Genomic DNA, 19,708 nt, shown 5'->3' with positions numbered 1-19,708 from the left:
TTCCAGGCCTTAGATCCCTGAAGCTTGGAAAGTGTGGCTTAGGCCGCTACCACTTAGATAAACCGATATTAAAGATAATAAGTTTATCTGTGGATCCAGGGTGTCCCGCTACAGGACCCGGGGGCTGTTTGAATGTAGGTGTGGCGCTGGTGGCACTTCTGGCCTCCGAACACTCGAGGTCGCTGTGATCTCTGCCTGGTCTTTAGGGCACTGGGAGTTCACCGCACATGCGCACTCTGAGCTTTTTGCCATCTCCACGTGAGAACTCTCTCAGGAACTTTTTCGAGGAAAATGCCTAAATTCAAGGCCACCCGTGGGGTTGGAAGTAAGGAAAAGCATGCGCCGCTGGCCGACCAGATTCTCGCTGAGGACTCCGTGCGGGCAGGGGCCCGAGAAAAGCGGCGGGGCCGCGGAACCGAAGAGGAGGAAGAGTACGTGGGGCCCCGGCTGAGCCGACGGATTTTGCAGCAAGCGCGGCAGCAACAGGAGGAGCTCGAGGCAGAGCATGGGACTGGGAATAGGCCCGCAAAGCCTCCGGAGCGCGCCACGCGGCTGGGTGAGTGTCAGTGGGTGGGGTGAGAACAAGAGAGTGGCTAGATGGGGTTAGGTGGCCGGTTAAAAGTAGTCCAAAAGGGGAATAGGTTGGAATTAAAAAGGGGGTTCACATTACACTGTTGTAACGATGCTGGAACGAAAGACCTAGTCCTGGCTAGAGCACTCCACTACCACTCTTGGTTTCAGACACACCCTTCCAAGAACACCGAAGTTAGGCCAACAGGAAGTGATCGCTCACTCCACTAAGTTCTCCTAGTATCTAGCCATTGATTTTGCAAGTGTTTATTAAGATGCCTCCATAGTGCTTCACACTATGCTTGCAGTTTGGATGGTTTGGATACAGAAATAAAAGTAGACATGTATCTGACTTTAGGACCTGAAGAGAACTCAGGAGAAACAATCAGAAAAAATGTATTCCATAGTAAAGTATGCTATCCTTGGTAAAAATAGCATTCGTCTTAAGAGATCAGGCTTTCTAGATTGTATGATCTTCAAGCTGAAAACTAAAAAGCTATGGGGCATATTCCCATCAAGTTGGGGGGGAGATACTGTTTAGAGGCCAGCGAGGGGCAGAGATGCACTGAAAGATGTTTTGGATATTTTTTCATTGTGGAAGGAGTGTTGATCTTCCTGTTGCTTAAACCTCCCAATCTTACTTATTTGTCCTAAAATCAGTGTTTGGCCCAATCAAATATTGTCTCTTGACTACAGTTTCTCTACTTGGTTTCTAAAACATCAAACACTTGTTTAACTACCACCTGACTTAAGTATTTTTTACTGACTCTTGTCTCCAACTTGTTATGAAGTGCCACAAAATTCAGTCATTAGTCCTTCTCTTCAAATACATTTTTTCTGTTGAGATCATGAAGCTTCATGATTTAAATACTATCTGTTTAATGACTCTTCCCAACCTTATATTCCATGCCTGCTCTTGTCCATGAAACCCAGATTCTAGATTCAGCTGCCTACTTGGCATCTCTAATTTGAAGTCTCCTAATATTTATTTCAAATTTAACATACCTAAACAGAACCTCAGCTTGTTCCCAAACCTGCTCCTCCTACTGTCTTCCTTGTGTCTGTTAGCATGATAGCTTTTCATTTACTCAAGGCAGAAACCTTGGACTTCTTTCTTTCTCACTCTGTTTCTGATCTGTCAGGAAATTCTGATGGCTGTATCTTCAACATCCATCCAGAATCTGACCACTTTTCACCACCATCCTGTTCTAACTACCACAGTCTCACACCTGGAATATTGCAACAGTGTTCTGTAATCTCTACAGTCCACTCAGCAGTTAGAGGTCTTCAGTGTCCTATGTGGCCTGCTTCCAGTGCCAGTCTTGCCTCTTCTGCTTTCCCGTTGGTCCTACCTGTGTGTGCCACCTGCATAGGCTTCATTGTTCACTGGAGCTAAGTATGCGTATATCTACCTATAATACAGATTTTGGAGTTGTTAGCAAGTAGACACAATGTCTGTCATAATCCCCTCTCCAATTTAGCTTTTGTCACACATTATCTCTATCGTCCTTGTTTGTTTGTTTTCTCCCCAGTGCTGGACATTGAACCCAGAACCTCGCACATGCTGAGCACATGTTCTATTGAACTACACCCCCAGCCCATCTCTCTTCTAAATGATCTGTTTACGTGTAGCATTTTACCTCACTTGGATTGATAGAATCTGCTCCAGCTACTCAGCCAGCTGTACCCTTTCAAAAAATTAGTTATTCAGATGGTTGCTCAGTTGGAATCTGAACTCTACCACCTGGCCACCAGGGCTCTCCAGGCTAGCTTGCCTTTGCCATCTAGCCCTATTTCTTGCTACGGCCCAACAGACATTCTAATAACTAAGTGCTTTTTCCAGAGTTTTTACCTGGGTGTGGAACACACTCTGTTGTTCCCTTTGTTAATTACCTTTCCATTGCTGTGGCAAAATACCTGAGAAAAACGACGTGAAAGAGGAAAGATTTCCTTTGGCTCATGTTTCAGAGGTTTCTCTCTAGGGTCAGCTGGCTCCATTGTTCTGGGCCTGTAGTGAAGCAGAACATCATGGCAGAGGGAAAGCTGCTCGTCTCATGGCAACCAGAAGCAGAGAGTTGAGAGAGAAGGGGCCAGGGACAAGGTATACCTTTCAAAAGCATGCCCCCAGTGACCTACCTCTGCCAACTGGGCCCTGCCCCCTAATAGCTCCACTGATGAGGATAGTGCCCTCATGACCCAGGTGCTTCTAAGTGCCTATATATTGTCTGGTATATATTGTCTCTATACCAGTATGATTTGATGAGTAATCCAGCCCTACTCTGTGTGTGTGGAGCATAGTGGCGAAGAATGCAGTAAAAACTCTGCCTGCCTGCCATGGGCACATCACCTAGCTATTCTGTGATTAAGTATGCTCATTTGAAATGGTATAATAGCACCTGCATCTTGAGGTTGTCATGATTTGTGAGGCGACATGTGTGGTGTAGAACAGGTCCTGCTTCAAAACCTAGGATGAGGGGCTGGGGATGTGGCTCAAGCTGTAGCGCACTCGCCTGGCATGCATGCGGCCCGGGTTCGATCCTCAGCACCACATACAAACAAAGATGTTGTGTCCGCTGAGAACTAAAAAATAAATATTAAAAATTCTCTCTCTCTCTCTCTCTCCCCCTCCCTCCCTCCCTCCCTCTCTCTCTCCCTCCCTCCCACCTCTCTCACTCTCTCTTTAAAAAAAAATAAATTCTTTAAAAAAAAAAACCTAGGATGATTTATTGATAATAATTTATTGACATTGCTTTCTCTTTGTTTCATATATTACATTTTGTTTCTTAAGCAACATCACGAGCCCCCGGGGACAGGAAGATAGTGTGTGCCTCATCTGTTTCCTTGCACACATCTATATCACAAGCACATGAGGCCGGTACTACATGGCTAATATTACATTGATTCTGAGTCCCTCACCCACTCCTTGCCATGCTCATTGATTTCATCTCCCTCTTCTAGGGCCAGGAGTGCCCCAGGATGGATCAGATGATGAGGATGAGGAGTGGCCCACCCTGGAGAAGGCAGCCAAAATGACAGGGGTAGACCACCATGCGGAGGTGGTTGTGGACCCTGAGGATGAACGTGCCATTGAAATGTTCATGAATAAGAACCCTCCTGCCAGGTAGGGGCGAGGACTTGTTCAGATAGTACATCCTGATAGAAAGTTCCCACAGTGAAGGAAGTGCCTTGGCAAACTTTCGATTCCCTGCCTTTTGAGGGAGCCTGGGCATTGCTAATTGTGGAGGACCACCTTGACCAAACTAGCCCATTCTCCAGCGACTGTTCTGAGAGAGAATGCCTCAGACTCAAAGTGTCTCTCTTCATTGTTATAGAACTACCTGGAATACCCAGGAAAGCAGCTACAAGTCCTTTTTATGTCTGGGGAGAAGCATACAATGCTTTGGTATGCTCAGTTTTTTTAGTGGTAAACTCGATTTCCTTAGATCTCTTTCAGACCTTAAGCTGATTTAATCTGGGGCTTTCAACCCCAGGTTTATTGGCATTTGGGGCTGGGTAACTCTTTTTTGGGAAACTGGAACACAAGGGTGTTTAGCAGAAATTTGTCTCTGACATATACCCTTAGATACCAGTAGTGACATTCCCTCTGGTCAAAATAACAAAAAATGACTCCAGACATTGCCACATGCCTCCTGGGGGCCAAAATCCAGACCCCACTTAGAACCACTAATTTATCTCCATCTATAACATATGCCAGCTCTAAAATATGTGGTCCTGTAAATTGCCAATAGGCAAATTCCTGAGCCTGTGCATTTGGCCCTGGGGAGGGGAGTCTATGGACCCTCAATCAAGTCATTCTCTCCCTGTGACATGAATGTGATGGTTCTTCAAGATGGTTCAGCTCAGTGCATCTCTGATTGCTAATGATACTCTGAAAAGACAGGGAGGCTAAATGGTAAGTTCTGTGGCAGCTTGAAAGCACAGATTGAAGATGTAAGCCCCTCTCCCAGATGGATGCCTGATAGTATGGCACAAAGTGTCATACTTGGCCTCTGTGCCTGTCCCCCCAAAGAGTCTTTCAGGTTGTCACTTGGCACCTCATAACTCCTACTTACGACAAATTTGGCAGAACTGTTTTACAGCTTGCAGTAAATAGACAAGCTACTAGAAAAAGGGAGTCTCAGCAGTCTTGAGAAGTGACAGTTGACATCTTCAGAAAGCAGGTCTGGAGCTATGTGAACTCAGCAGGCAGATATTGTTTGGTCTTGGGCACAATGTACTGTAAAGCACCTGAACTGTAGAACTAGAACCTGAAAGACTGAGTTTGAGTCTCCCCCACTTGACAGCAGTGCAGCCTCAGGGGACTTATTAACCTCTCTGAGTCTCAGTTCCCCAGTCTGCATAAGGGGAATAAAAGCATCTCCCAGACACAATGTAGTCATAAAGTCAATGCTGCCAAGCACTGAGCAGGCTCTCAGGGGATAAGAGCAGTTTTATTCATCTATGTATCTTCTTACAGAGCCAGGGATGAAACTCCAGGCCTTGTGCATGCTAGGCCAGTGCACTGCCACTTTAGCTACAGCCCCCCAGCCCTGGAGCGTTTTTATATACATATAAGCAGCCTCAGAAAACACGATGTCATACCATAGCCCAGGGTGATGATCACTCGAATCCTTAAGACAGAGTTATGTTTGTTATCCTCTGTTTAAGGAGACTGAGAAGAATATAATCAGTCTGTGGAATATTTCCAAATTTTAGTAAATTTAAATGGGAAAAGTATGTGCTGTGGTCTGTCTATAGTGATCACAGCCATGTGGAATATTGGCAGGTAATTAAGGTGTATCTGGGGTTGGAGCTGTGGCTCAGCGGTAGAGCACTCACCTAGCATGTGTGAGGCCCTGGTTTTGATCCTCAGCACCACATAAAGAAATAAATAAAATAAAGGTATTATGTTCACCTACAACTTAAAAACAAAAAAAAAAAAAACTGTACCTGGCATTGTGGGGAGTTCAGACCAGGAGTTTGTAACTGCAGCACCCTTTTTTTGTGCCAGCATTTGAGGGGGTGTTGAGATCAGCAGCACTTAATACTTTATTACTTATCACACACTTGCTGTGTACAGAGAGTTCCCAGTAACACTCATGCACTCACTTGTTTAACCCTTACTTTAACCACATGAGGCAGTACTTTATTACCCCCATTTAACTGCTGAGGAGACTGGGGCAGAAAGGTAAAATCAATTGCCGAAGATCCTACTGGGAGTGGGAGAGCCAGGATTTAAACCTGAGCACACTGACTTCAGAGTCCAGGTGCTGCCCCTCCACAGGACTGCCAGCTTTATCCTAAATGAAATGACTTTCAGGTCCTTCACTCTCTACAGTGTCTATGGTAGGAGATTGGGCACAGGGGAGTCTGGAGCTTCCTAGTCAGTGACCACAGCTCTCTCCTCTATTCCCCTCGGCACTCCCCTCTTAGGCGCACCCTAGCTGACATCATTATGGAGAAGCTAACTGAGAAGCAGACCGAGGTCGAGACAGTCATGTCAGAGGTGTCAGGCTTCCCTCTGCCCCAGCTGGACCCCCGGGTCCTGGATGTCTACAAAGGGGTCCGTGAGGTAAGAGCTGAAAGGGCAGCCATGGTGATTCCCTTCCAGGGGCAGTGGGCTCCCGCCTCAGGCACTGATGCCCACACCTCATCAAATAAGGCACGGTCATCACGAATAGGCTCAAGCCAGAGTGTGTGGGTTCGTGTTCCTGCTTTGCCTCTCTGCGGCCTCTAAAAGGTGACCAGCCAAGTAGTTATTGAACCCCAGCCATTTGAAGAGCGAATATAGTGATAGCACCTCCTTACAGGTTGTTGTGAGGACAAAATTAGTTAACATGTAAAAAGCCCCTGAATGAGAACCTGGCACATGGGGTATCAGTATTGGTGGTGATGATTTGTCCTCCCTTGTCCCTAGGTCTTATCCAAGTACCGCAGTGGGAAACTGCCCAAGGCTTTTAAGATCATCCCTGCCCTCTCCAACTGGGAGCAGATCCTCTACGTCACAGAGCCTGAGGCCTGGACTGCAGCTGCCATGTACCAAGCTACCAGGTAGCATGGCTGGGGTTAGGGTGGCTTTCTTGCAGAGGTGAGGGCTGGGGTGGGACTGACGGGCTCACCTGCCTTTGCCCCGTAGCTCCCTCTCACGCTTCCTCATAGCACCTTTGTCCTAGCTTTTTCTCTTTCATTTTTAGGGCCACAACTCAGTTGGCACCTCCCTATAATGAGTTTTTAGGGGAGAAGATGATAACTATTGGGATATACCGTGGTGTGTCAAAGTAGACTCATAAGTCTGTGGCTCTCCAGGCTGCTCAGGTCTCTTAGGACAACACGTTAGAGAAGAGCCATGAGGGGGAGGGGAACGTGGATAGCCATGTGGGAGAACTCTAGCAGTCCCAGCCGCTAGACTGGGGATGTAGGGGCAGAGCACTTGCCTAGCAGGTGCAAGGTCCTGGATTTGGTCCCCAGCACTATAAACAAGAAAACCCAGCATGTACCCTATTTTGGGTATATCCTGCTGTATCCCTCTCACAGGCTTCCACACACCCCTCTCTGAAAGGATGTTTCCATTTCTTACTGTACAATCTCTTGCCTGCACTGTCCACAGTGGTATTTTAAGGGCCAGGTCCACGCTATCTTGTGACTTGGGAACTCCTGCCCCACTAGGATTTTTGCCTCTAACCTGAAGGAACGCATGGCTCAACGTTTCTACAACCTTGTCCTGCTCCCCCGGGTACGAGATGACATCGCCGAATACAAACGACTCAACTTCCATCTCTACATGGCGCTCAAGAAGGCCCTGTTCAAGCCCGGAGCCTGGTTCAAAGGTGGGAGCCAAGAGGCCAGGAGGCAGGCAGGGCTGACTTGAAGGCTGTCTGTAAGACCATGCCATTGATGGTCCCTGGGACAGTTGGGGGTGTTTCCTGCTGTACCTCCTTTCTCTCATCCTGGACTAAAAGTGACTGTCCTCTGAAATTCCTCAGGGATCCTGATCCCACTGTGTGAGTCAGGCACTTGCACCCTCCGGGAAGCCATCATCGTGGGTAGCATCATCACCAAGTGCTCCATTCCTGTGCTGCACTCCAGGTAGTGTTGGGGATGGGTGTGGGGGGACTGATCAGTGGATATCCTCATAGTGGTGTTGCCAGGACTCAGCATGAGGCGGAGTGGGGAGGGAGCCAAGAACAGCTCTGGGTTTGTGGCTTGTTTAAGCCAGTGGGTGTGTCATTACTTCACTAGAATAGGGGTTCCACAAAAATAGAATCCTACAGGCTGGCACTTGATAAACTCAGTAACTAGATGAATGAATAGAAAATGGGGAGAAAGGAGGCAAGGGGTGGAGATGGCCAGGTGTTTGGATACACTCTGCCTAGGCACCGGAGCTGCTGTGGTCCAAAGCAGAGGCAGAGATGTGGGGTGGGTATGTCTAGATAGTAACTGGAATCCAGTGAGTATCATAAAGTTGAGCGGGTGAGGAGGAGGTCTGTGCTGGCCCATGCGGAAAACCATAGTCAAGGGCCAACAAAGGAGAAGGATCCTTCCCAGCATTTCCCTGATGACTAACTGCACTACCACATCTGCCCTTCCCACCAGTGCGGCCATGCTGAAAATTGCTGAGATGGAATACAGCGGTGCCAACAGCATCTTCCTGAGACTACTGCTAGATAAGAAGTATGCGCTGCCCTACCGGGTGCTGGATGCCCTGGTCTTCCACTTCCTAAGGTTCCGGACAGAGAAGCGTGAGCTGCCTGTGCTCTGGCACCAGTGCCTCCTGACACTGGTCCAGCGCTACAAGGCGGACTTGGCCACAGATCAGAAAGATGCCCTCCTGGAACTGCTCCGGCTACAGCCCCACCCACAACTGTCCCCTGAAATCAGGCGAGAGCTTCAGAGTGCAGTTCCCAGAGATGTGGAAGATGTATCCGTTACCATGGAGTGAAGAGAATGGATACATGTCATGGCCCAGATGGCATGGGAGGACACCAGGACCCTTGTTTGTGATGAAGCACAACATTGAACCTTTATGGCTAAAGACCTAGATCAGAACACTAATAGGTCCCAGCAGCATCTGTGGTTCCCAGTCCTAAGCAGGGGGGACAGAGTCTGGCTGGCTCCCTCTTCCATTCTAGGCCTCCATCCCTGCTTGCCTCTGGGCCTGCCTTGAGATTCCACACCCTAGCATCTCACTCCCTAGCTGGGGCATGATATAAGTACCTTCTCTCCAGCTTCTGTGTCAAGTCACTGAGACATGGCTAAAAACAAAGGCAAGTATTTATTGAACCTCTGTATGGCGGTGTGGTTGATGGAGAAATTTCTACTTCCCTCTGTAGCTGGAGATGGGAGTTACTTTTCCCAGTTTTTGTCTTCAGTTTACACAAGACCCCCACCTCTTCATCTCAAAGATTGTTTCTCTGGGCTTCACTTGGCTCATTTGCCTCCAGGGGGCATATTCTCTGCCTGCCCAAGAGGACAAGGCTACTCTACACATTGGTAGCAACAGGGAGCTGGCTATTCATGATTTGAAAGGTGTTGGTGGTACAACTGAATGAAAGGACCACCAGAGAAAGGCCCTCCTCAAGGTTAGACCTAGAAATGATTAGGTCTGGGTCAGCACCAAACAGGTTCTTTTGAGCTTTTTGGCCAACAAACTTTAAACCAGTGTTTAAAGTGTCAAGCTAGGGTAAGGTACCTGTTTTTATGTAGCAACAGTATTTTGTGAGAATTATGTAAAATTCAAATTTCAGTGTCCATAAGCAGTCTTGGTGGGGTATAGCTATGCTGTTTGCCCATTTTCTGTGCCACCCTCACAGAGGTGTCTGTCATCTTGCTGCATATCTTCATTGTTTGCTTTGAAAGTATGCATTTGTTCCAACCCAATTAATGTTTGGGAACAGTTTGATCCTAACACCAATTTCATGTTGGCTTATATGCAGTTTCATATTTGAGAAACCTAGGTGAATGCAGAAAAGTGCACCCAGCTGAACCACTTCAAATCACTACCCAAAACATACCTCAAAAAAGTACTGGCTTCCTCTGTTCAGCCCACCCACATCTGATGGTGCAGCTCTGCTTCCACCTCTGCATCCAAACAGGTTGTTTTCCTGAAGTGTTGGGATGGAACCCAGGCCTTGAGTGTGGCAGGGAAGCATTCTACCCCAGAGCCATGCCCCACCCCACTCATTAAATTTTTGGTTGTGCCTCAAACCCCATTTCCCATCATCCTTTGAGGTTGTGCAATGTTGCATCACAGCCATTTTTAGGAAGGGATACATCATATTATAAAGCAGAACTGACTTGGGGGCACTAGACCATACATGGCCCACAAAGCCTGAGTATTTACTCTGGCCCTTTACAGGAAAGGCAGTCCAGGCTTCAAACAGTTGGCTTTGCCTTCTCACTTCATGAAGTTTAGAAATAGGCTTTTACCAGCAACACCATGAAATCTAAGAAACCAAACCCAGTTTATTCCAGAATCTTTATTAAGGCAGTATGATGGCCCTGGGCCACCAATCTAAACCTTGTGGCCTTAGGAAAGACCTGTGTCGACAGGGCTTCCTCCCTCTCCAGATGGGGGCTTAGCCACCTCCAGCACATCCTGCTTCATCCTCCCTGCTGGAGAATGGGGCACAGGGCAAAAGGGAGAGGAGGCCTTGATCCCACCCCAGGCAATAGCAGCTCCTGGGCCACAAAGATCCTTTTAGCCAGTAGCAGAGGGGAATAAAAGAGCAACCACCAGGGTTACCACCACTTGTGGGGTAGACAGGCACCACAGCGCCCTCTTACAGTTGTACTCAAAACAATTAATAAATTAAAACTTTTTCCTTCAGCACCAGACCCCTGGATCACATGGAAGCTGAGTGGAAAGCAAAGCAAGGAGGAATCTGTGGTTTCTTGCCCCTGACTGAGGCCTAGGCCCTTCTCTAGGAGCAGCTGGGAGCATGGATTATATGGGACCTCCAGAGTGTGCTGAGAAGAGCCATTGAGACTAAATCCCCTCATGTTTGCCAGGATGTCTGAAGGACCCCAATCCAAATGCAATAACCCTAGGAGGGGCAACACTTAGAGAATATCTCGGCAGTTGAGAACATGAGCACCCCAGAGAGAAAGGGGCCTCAAAAAGGAATGCTGGTGCATTGATTACCTGTTTCAATTTGTCTGAACAGCCTGGCCCAGACCCAGCTAGAGTCCAGGAGGGGGCTGAGCTGGTCAGATGCCAGGGGAGGAGGAGGAGGAGCTGACTAGCCAGGCAGACACCAACACAGCTGGCCGGCCCCTTAGTGCACACTGCAGGGATAGGCAAGACCTGGCCCCTTGGGTTTTGTGAGGGTAAGGAGGAGCCCCCTCAGGCTTCCCATGTGGCCCAGATTGTTCCTAGAGGCAGGGAGGGGTTGCAGTAGCCCCTCATCTGCTTGGAGGCCACTCGATGGGGCCTGTCCAGGGCTACAGGTGGATGGCTGTAACATCTGTGGGCGTGCTGGTCTGGCTGGGCCCCTGGCTGCTGGAGCCCCGGGGTGCTTTGGGCGCTGGGCTGGGGGTGGTCTGGGCAGCTTCCCTCAGACTCTCCCTGAGCGCAGCTTCAATCTGCTCCTGACAGGCCCGCAGGCAGTCCTGGGAACAAGGGGAACAGTGAAGAACAACTCCCCCTAAACAACTGGCAGCAGGTGCAGGGAAAGGACACCTCCAACACACAGGGAAGTCGGGAGGTTAAGCCACAGACTAGCCCCAGGAATTGGGCCTTCAGTTCTCAGAAACTGGCAAGAGGATGTGGCAAGAGGGTGTGAGAGCAACCCGACATCTGACACCAACTCCCCCACCCCCGCTGCAGCGTACCACTTGGCAAGAAAAGTGTACCTAGAGACCAGTGCCCTTCACTCCACCCAAGACACTTCCCGAAGGCCACAGAAGCCCACAAGGGTGTGAAAGGAGGAGTTGAGCCCAGGGTGGGGACAGAGGCCTCCCTCTACTGGAAGCTCAGGGAATAGCACTGCTTCATGAATGGGGAGGCTGGGGCCCAGCTGCCCTGCACTCACCACTTCAGTGCCTGTGATCCCTGCCAGCAACTCTGTGAGCTCATCTCCGGATGTGGAGCAGGCGCCCAGGCCTTGCACTGCAGCCCCAATGCTGCCTGTTGCGATCATAGACGGCGGATACATGGCAAAGGTGTAATCTTGGAAAGGAGAAAGAATCATGAGACAGGAACCTCAAGGATAATAGCCATTATGGATTTCCTTCTCCTCAGGAAGTGCTAGGGGGTGATGAATAGAGGAGGGGGCATACCCAGAACCCCAAGCAATGGGTGAGGTAAGATAGGCAAGGGAGGAAGTCAGGAAAGAACCTCTTTCCAAGAGAGGTTTAGGATGTGCTGCTTTTGTTTTTGCTGTGCTGTGGATCAAACCCAGAGCCTCATGAATGTTAGACAAGCCGTCTACCACTAGGCTACAACCCCTGCCCAAGAGTATCAGGATGAACAGCAAAATTTCCACTGGTCCAGGGTACTCCTGGTCAAGGAGTGCAGAATGTTCACTGGTGTGGAAACCCAACAACTTGTCATCAGAACTTGGGCAGGTCACTTCTTTCTCACTATGCCCTTAGTCTCACCTACACACTGGAATCTCCAAGATCCCTTATATTTCAGAGTGTGATCTGCATCTTCTGCATTAAAACTAGGGGCTCCATAAGGTATGATTTTCACAAATATATTTTGAGGGGAGTATAAACTGGAATCTCCTAGTCTTCTGATTGTTTCAGAGTTTGGCAAAAATGTGTACAGAGCTCTTACCTGTAGCACAGAGGGCCAAAAAGGTCTGGGCGTGCTTTTTGACCAAGGCCTGTCGGTCACTGGGCAGAGAGAGCCGGTGCAGAATCAGGGCCAGAAAATCATGCGCAATCACAGCAGCCAGGTCCCATTTGAGTTTTCCCAAGACCAGCACCTCCCACTCCTGGTGGTTGGAAAAAGAAGGGGGCAGGGGGGCTCAGTAACCAGAGAAGAGAAAATGAGGGGGGAAACAGCACAAGACTCACAGGGAAGAAAGCTCATCAAACTTTCAAAGCTCAAGACTCCATTTCTGATTTTTGTTTTAGGGATTGACATTATGGATTGGAGAGTCCAGGGCAGGGAAGAGCGGGGGCATTTCCCACTCCAATAATGGGGACTGAACCCAGGGATGTTTTACCACCAAGCCACATCCCCAGACCTTTTTATTTTTTTATTCTGAGACAAAGTCTTGCTAAGTTGCTTAGAGCGTCACTTAGTTGCTGAGGTAGGTCTTGAACTTATGATTCTCCTTCTTCAGCCTCCTGAGTAGCTGGAATTACAGGCATGCGCCATCACACCCAATAGGACATTTGTTTTGAGGATCTATTAATCATTTAATAGATGCCAGTACTGCATGCTTTACATGAATTGTCCTTTTTAATCCTGATACCACCAACATCACCATGAACTTGAGGCTCCTCTGGGATAAAACAGATTCTCCAAACCATAAGGATTTGAGAAAGGAGAGGTCTATACCAGCCATCCCCTCCCCAACTCTGCATCCCAGCAAAGCTTACACCTCTTGAAGAAACAGGAGTAAGCATGAGGCCACTCCTATGACAACCACTGAGCCTCCTCTGAGGTTCCTCAAAGGGGAGGTTACCCAACCCAACCCACATCCCCTTGGTGGGACATCAGGGGTGGGTCCTGGGGTATCTGACCCATCCCACTCCCTTTAACTAGAACCTATAGTGCCCAATGTCATTTGAATCTTAGGGGAAAAGGTGGAAGCCAAGTCAGGATGGATCAAGCCCTGTCCCCCATCTGTCCAAGCCTACATATTAATACTAAGTCTTAGAGGGAAGCTGGGAACCCCTCCCCAATTCACTCATCTAAGGTTCCCAGACCTGGCCCCATTTCCGACTTGCATGCTTAAGGATTTCTTCATTGTTTTATCTCAGGAAGGAACTCGTGGGTTTGACTCCTCATTGAGGCAGAAATGGCAGCCCCACCCAACCTCTTCCAGGCCCCAACCACAGCTGTCCCTCTCTTGGTCCCCAAGTGTCAGCCCCAAGCTTCTCACAGGGCCCCAGAGCAACAGTCTGGGACAGCCAGAGTGAGGTCAAGAAGCTAGATCTGCTCCTGAGGCCTGCCCCAGAGCCTAGCTCCTTGGGGGGCGGGGGGCAAGAAAGTACCTAGCCTCCAAGGTAACACCCAAAGGCAACCAAAGAGGCCTCTCCCTGTGGGGTGGAAGGGGTTCCCGTGGTGAGGGGATGTGTCCACCCTCCCCCATATCCAGGCGACCCTTCAGAATCTGTCCTACTTGGCAGAGAACATTCCCTAGGGAGGGACTGGCAGCAGTGGCTGGCAGCGTCCATTACATCCCTGGCTTTTAAGGGAACCTGGTCTGCTTGCTGCAGTGTGAGCAGGACCTCTCCCTCTTCCCTGGGCCTCAACCCTCTATGCTGCACAAGGATTTGGACTGAATGGAGTTCTCAAAGGTTCCTCCCAAAGCGGACCTTCTAGGAAGTCATCTATGCTCCACCCCCAGCTCAGGCAGAGACTGGGGGGAAGAGCACATTTTGCCTATTCTGAAAAACACACAGGCATGTACAGCACCCCAGTCTTCTCACAGAGGAGGGCCCCTTCTACCTTCCAGCCTAAATCCCTCCAAAAACATCTTGCTCCCTGGCCCTGGAAACCAGTTCCATCTTCAGATTTGCCAGAAACTACCAGATTCATCACAAAGAGCTGTGGGGCCTCCCGGATTCCCAACTCTGGCCTCCTACTCCCATCCCTGAGAGCTACTTGGCAGGACGAGGAATCCAGTTCCTCGACTCACAGCAGTCAGGGGCCCCAGTACCCTAGCTTCCCTGCCAGCCAATCACAGTCGCTTGCTTGCTGCCCTCCTCCCTGGGAGATGGGGCCCAGAGACTTCTCTCAGGGTCAGGAGAATGCTTGGCCAGCTACAGAGCAAGGTAGAGGGAGGTGCCAGCTCACCCACCCTCTCCCCCAGGCCCCTTGGGAGGTGATCTGCAGGCCCTAAATACCCTCTTCCACCTCCAAGCAGCTCCCCACCTCCTTCCAAGGCAGGGCAGAACCCTGCCTCCCCTGCCTTGCCAGGGAACCCAACCCCAGTGCCTAGCAAGAGGCCCAAGGAGCCACTTCCCAAACCACAGGAGTGACAGCAGCTCCCCACAGGATTATGAAAGCCCTGGGTCAGAGTGGGTGGGACAGGGGAGGGGGCTTCATTATCACATCGGAAGCAGCTGCAGCTCAGCTCCCTGTCCCTCAGCTCCAGCCTTTGGCTAAGGGGGAAAGAGAGATGACCGTTTCCACAGCCCAAAACAGCTGCTCCAGTTTTTCAGAATGAGGACAGGGAAGGGAGGATTAGGAAGGAAATGTCTTTGGGGATAGAGGGGAAAGAAAGTCCGTAGGATGAAACACCTCAGCACTTCCTTAGAGCAATCAGGGCCTGGCTTTAATCTGCTCTGGGAGGCTTTTCTATCACAAAGTCCACACGGGGATAAAGACTCAACCAAGGCAGCCCCCGCCCCCTCACCAAGCACATTCCACTCCCCTACTTCGGTGGGGGGGTGTGCAGGCATGCCCTTCTGCTGCCAATAAATAACTCATGGTGGCTGTATAAACCCAGAGGCAAAGTACCTACTGGTCAGTGTAGACGCAGAGTTAGACTTGTTGCTATCTGGGGGAAAGACCATGAAGGAGTAGCACCCCCTGGAGGTGATGAGAAAGGTGTTTAGTGCAGACCTGCAGCTCTAGCCCTGACCATTACACCACACTGCCATCTTTGTCCTGCTCCAGTTCTTTTTTTAAAAAAAGCCTTGGCTGGCCTTGCTCCCCCTTCCCGGGAGGGAGAAAGCCTCTGAGGTCTTAGCTTTCCTTTTTCTGGGAAGTAAAGAGACAGTATGGGGGTGGGGGACCACACGCACCCGCATCTGGTGGGGAGACACAGCGTGGTCGGTGTAGATGCACAGTTTTTCGATGGTCAGGGGCGTGGTTTCGCGCAACTTGGATGCCAGCAGCATGCAGACCGCACCCAGGAGCTGCAACTGCGCCTTTCGGGTGGGGACACAAGACAGGTAGCGATCCAGGTAGTTCATGGCCAGGGGGAAGACTTCCTCCTCACAGCGCTGTTCCTCACACACCTGGGGGAGGGCATACAGTCATTCGGGACTGGAGCATGGGAAACAGCAGTTGAAGGGATTGGGGGGCGCAGAAGGGAGGTGTACTGAGGAGCAAAAACGGGAGAGACGGAAAGCCACTTACAGTGAGTGACAAGGACCAATAACCGAGGAGGATGCGCCCTCCCCAAGGTGACACCCCGCCACATACACTTCCTCTGTGTTGCCTCCTCCGCGCTCCCCGGGGACCGGGGTTAAAGGAGAGGCTCCCTTTCTTACGAAGGATTCCAGAGACTCCTCACCCTTACAACGAGGAAAAGGGGGACCGAAAGGTAGCCCGTGCTAGCCAGAGAGCTGGGACCTTATCCTCATTACCACCCCCACTGCACACACCCAAGGGGAAGGGAGGAGACTCCTGCCGCTGTCTCCCGCACTTTTCATTTCCCTGTCCGCCGGAACAGCGCGCGCGCCACCCCCACTGGCTTCCCCACCAAAACCCCGCGACAGACACAGGAACCAGCTCTGGAGCGGGGGCGGCCGAGCCCAGGGATTTCCAGCCACGCTCTCCTGAGAAGACCGGGCGGGGGAGGGAGGCTGAGGGAAGCTGGAGGGGACAGGGTGGCCCTTGTCCTGCTTTCCCAGCCCAAAGAGAAGCTAAGTGTGCAAATAAGTGGCAGGGTCAGAGGAGCCGATCAGAGTTGGGGAGGGGAAGGGGATACACGAAGGCAGCTGGCTAGGGTGCCCGCAGGAAAGGCCAGGCCCCGAGAGTCTGGGCCACCAGAGCATCTTGCAAATTATTGTTAGGACCATAATGTCCCGATAAAGGCGGCCTCAGTCCAGAGCCCGGGGCGGCGCGGGAGAAGGGACCCCTCCCGGCCGTACCTCCAGCATCCAGTACGCCAGCATCTTCCGCATGTGCGGCTTGATCTCCTTCTGCACGCATTGGAAGTAGGAGGCGCGGGGCACGTAGCGCTCCTCCAGGCGGAGCAAGCTCTGCAGGACACGCTGGTCCCCCAGCAGCCGCGGATCTGGCCCGGCCCGGGGCGCATGTCGGGTGCCCTCACAGCACAGCAACTCCATACTCGGGCAGCGCACGGGCAAAGCGGGAGTGCGGGATCGCGAGTCAGAAGACAGGCGGCGGGCGGGAGAGCGCCGGGCGCGGGCGGCTCTGGAGCTGGCGCTGGCACTGTGCTGCGGAGTCCCAACCCGCCTGCCGCCCGCGCGCGCCGCTTCCCTGACAGGCGCCCCGCCCCTCACGACGATGTAGCAACCGTGGAATGCTTCGGACGTCGCAACGTTCCAAGGGGCGGGGCCGCCGGCGCCCCAGACGGAAAGGGCTGGCGGGGCCCTCTGCCCTCCCTCCCCGCGGCCCCATTGGTCCGCCCGGCTGAGGCCGGCCGGCTTCCGGGCACTCGGGCCCTCCTGACCATCGGACGAAGAGAACTTTCTGGGGGTGGGCCTCTTCCCCCATCAATGTATCCTCCCATTTTGCGTCTCTGACTCCAGCCGCCCAGGAAAGAACTTTCCTCCGAAGATTATTCATTCATTCCTGTATTCATTCGTCAAACCCTACTTTACCAGCGGCTGGCTCTAGAGAATGTGGTAATAGTTTTTAGTGAATGCTGTTCTAAAGCACGTGGTGTGTATAAATTATTAAATTTTCATGAAAACGTTGCTAGGCATTATACTTATTTTACAGATGAGGAAACTGAGTCATGGTAACAGCTACAATTGTATTGCTAGTCTGCAGCACAGTGAGGACTGAGAAGTGAGTGATCTTGATCCAGAATCTGTTTTCCTCCACCACTGCTACTCCCCATCATCACCACTCAGTACTAGGGATTGAACCCAGGGCCTCACACTTGCTAGGCAAGCGCCCTACTACTGAGCTACATCCCCCATCCCTTTTTATTTTGAGATAGGTTATCACTAAACTGCCCAGGCTGATCTGGAATTTACCATCCTCCTGACTCAGCCTCCCCAGTAGCTGGGATTTCAGATGTGTAACCACTACCCAGACTCACCACTGCTACATAAACATTTCCCAGACCAGCAGCGTTGTTATCCTCTGGGAGCTGGCTAGAAAGGCAGTTTCTCAGCCCAACTCTGACCTACTGAGTCAGAATATGCGTTTTAGGTAGCTTGAGCACTTTAAAATATGAGCAGCTTTGGTCTAAATCAGCATGTTACATATAAAACAGGGCAGAAAGATGGGTTCAAGACATCACCTTGTCATTAAATTGGTTATGTAGCCTTAGTTTCTATTTGGGGAAAATGTGAGCAGGAGAAACTAGATCCTCTCTGAAGGAGTTTCTTGCTCAGACTCTAAAGACCTATCAGTTGCCATTCCTTCTTACCTCCCAAACTGTGTTGCTTTATAGTCTCTCCCCACCCCCCAGGCTGGATTCCACAGACCAAGAGGCAGATGACAGACCCCCCCCAGAAATGTTCCCAGTGGATGAGGCCTTGGGGATCCCTGCCTCTCCTAGAGTCCTCCAAACTTAGAACACACCAATGAAAGAAGTAGCTAGAGCAATGACAATGTGTAAAGAAGAGGGAAGTTCTATCTATGTGAACCCTTTTCTCAATGAATTGTTCTTTTTTTATATATTATATATATGTAATATATATGTATATTATATATATATATATGTATATTATATATATATATATATATATATATATATATATATATGTACTGGGGATTGAACCCAGTACAAATATATATATAATATATATGGTGCCTAACTACTGAGTCACATCCCCGTCCATTTTATTTTTTTATTTTGAAACAGGGTCTTGCTAAATTGCTTAGGGGCCTCACTAAATTGCTGAGACTGGCTTTGAATTTGCAATCCACCTGCCTGCACCCCCAAGCCCCTGAAATCATAGGCATGTGCTACGGTGTCCGGCATAATGAATTTTACTGTAGTTTTCACATCATGAAAAATATTCTTTTGTATTGTAGAAAACTATGAAAAATTAGCTGAGACCCACAGGAAAATAATAATCACTTGCAATTTCACCATCCTGAGATATTTCACCATCCTGAGATAAAATATCAATGTTTATTTTTCTAATATATGGATAATCACATTTTAATAGTATCATCATAAATTAAAACTAAATAAATATACCATTAACCTCTTCTCCATGTCATTAAATAGCCTATGACATCATTTTTACTGGCCACATAGTATGTCATTGAGTGAATGTATCATAATGTATTCACCAAATCTGTATTCTAGTTCTTCCCTATTAGAAAAAAATACTGTAAAACTCTTTTTGTGGTAATATCTTTGTGCACACTCATGATTATTTCTAGAAGTGAATTAATTTCTAGAAGTGGAATTTCTCAATGTAAGGTTATGAAACATTCTAAGGCTTTTGATACAGTTCTTATTACCAAATTTCCCTGCTGAAAGACTGAACCAACCTACTCTACCAACACTAGATACCTAATTTTTAAAATAACTCTGCCTATAGGGCTAGGTATGTAGCCCAGTGATAGAACATTCGCCTAGCATATCCAAGTCCCCAGGTTCAATTCCTAGCATGCAAAAAAAAAAAAAAAACCAATTTTTTTTTTAAAAGGAAACAGTTCGGTGAGCTAGAGAGATGGAAAGGGATTTATTAGTAATAATAAATCTATTTTTGGGATATCAGTAGACATTTCTTATGTGAATTACCTATCCATGTCATTTGCTCATTCTCATTGCCATCTACTCCTAAAGAGACTTGGCCCTCAACTCCACCAAGAGGGATGTAAATTAGAGAGCAGGTAGAACTCCAATTAGAAAATGATATGGGGAAGGAGAAAGCACCAGCATTTCCTTCTCTGCAGTCTTCTAAAACCAGCACAGGTCCTCTCAGTGTCCTCCTCACCTCCCAGATCCCTCCATCCCTGGCCACCTTGTCTCATCTGCCTGAAGTATCTTCTCCCCTCTGCTTCTTTATTTTTCTTCCTAGAGAGACAGCTCAGGTCTAACTTCTCCAGAGAGCTTTCTAATAGGGTCTG

At 49.5% G+C, this 19,708-nt stretch overlaps 2 protein-coding genes across 6 annotated transcripts in view; one reads left to right on the top strand and one right to left on the bottom strand.

Moving 5' to 3' along the window:
• Positions 1-133: 133 nt before the first annotated feature.
• Bysl (bystin like) lies at positions 134-8,854 on the top strand. The gene is made up of 7 exons (XM_026383487.2): positions 134-556; positions 3,529-3,691; positions 6,004-6,142; positions 6,488-6,621; positions 7,237-7,397; positions 7,554-7,656; positions 8,164-8,854. Exons 1-7 carry the CDS (start codon positions 292-294, stop codon positions 8,507-8,509), a joined length of 1,311 nt encoding a protein of 436 aa, XP_026239272.1. The 5' UTR covers positions 134-291; the 3' UTR covers positions 8,510-8,854.
• A 674-nt stretch (positions 8,855-9,528) lies between these two features.
• Ccnd3 (cyclin D3) overlaps positions 9,529-19,708 on the bottom strand; it is an 86,524-nt gene continuing 76,344 nt past the window's right edge. For 4 of the 5 annotated variants that reach the window (XM_026383491.2, XM_026383490.2, XM_026383489.2 and 1 more), the window contains 4 exons: positions 15,499-15,714; positions 12,350-12,509; positions 11,601-11,737; positions 9,529-11,178 (listed from right to left, as the gene is read on the bottom strand). In XM_026383491.2, the coding sequence (XP_026239276.2) occupies positions 11,011-11,178; positions 11,601-11,737; positions 12,350-12,509; positions 15,499-15,669 (636 nt within the window). In that variant the 5' untranslated portion in view covers positions 15,670-15,714 and the 3' untranslated portion in view covers positions 9,529-11,010. Of the gene's footprint in view, positions 11,179-11,600; positions 11,738-12,349; positions 12,510-15,498; positions 15,715-16,572; positions 16,920-19,708 lie in introns of those variants that run through there. The other variant, XM_026383488.2, reaches the window with a different exon arrangement.

Source organism: Urocitellus parryii, chromosome 8 (genome assembly GCF_045843805.1).
Source record: "Urocitellus parryii isolate mUroPar1 chromosome 8, mUroPar1.hap1, whole genome shotgun sequence".
In the NCBI taxonomy this organism is placed as follows: Eukaryota; Metazoa; Chordata; class Mammalia; order Rodentia; family Sciuridae; genus Urocitellus; species Urocitellus parryii.
The sequence above is the reverse complement of the archived record's forward strand: the minus strand, read 5'-3'. Positions and strand labels throughout refer to the sequence as shown.

Coding starts and splice junctions, on each gene's coding strand:
- Bysl (XM_026383487.2), top strand. CDS start 292: ATGCCTAAATTCAAGGCCACCCGTGGGGTTGGAAGTAAGGAAAAGCAT. Junction 557..3,528: donor GGAGCGCGCCACGCGGCTGG/GTGAGTGTCAGT, acceptor TCCCTCTTCTAG/GGCCAGGAGTGCCCCAGGAT. Junction 7,657..8,163: donor ATTCCTGTGCTGCACTCCAG/GTAGTGTTGGGG, acceptor CCTTCCCACCAG/TGCGGCCATGCTGAAAATTG.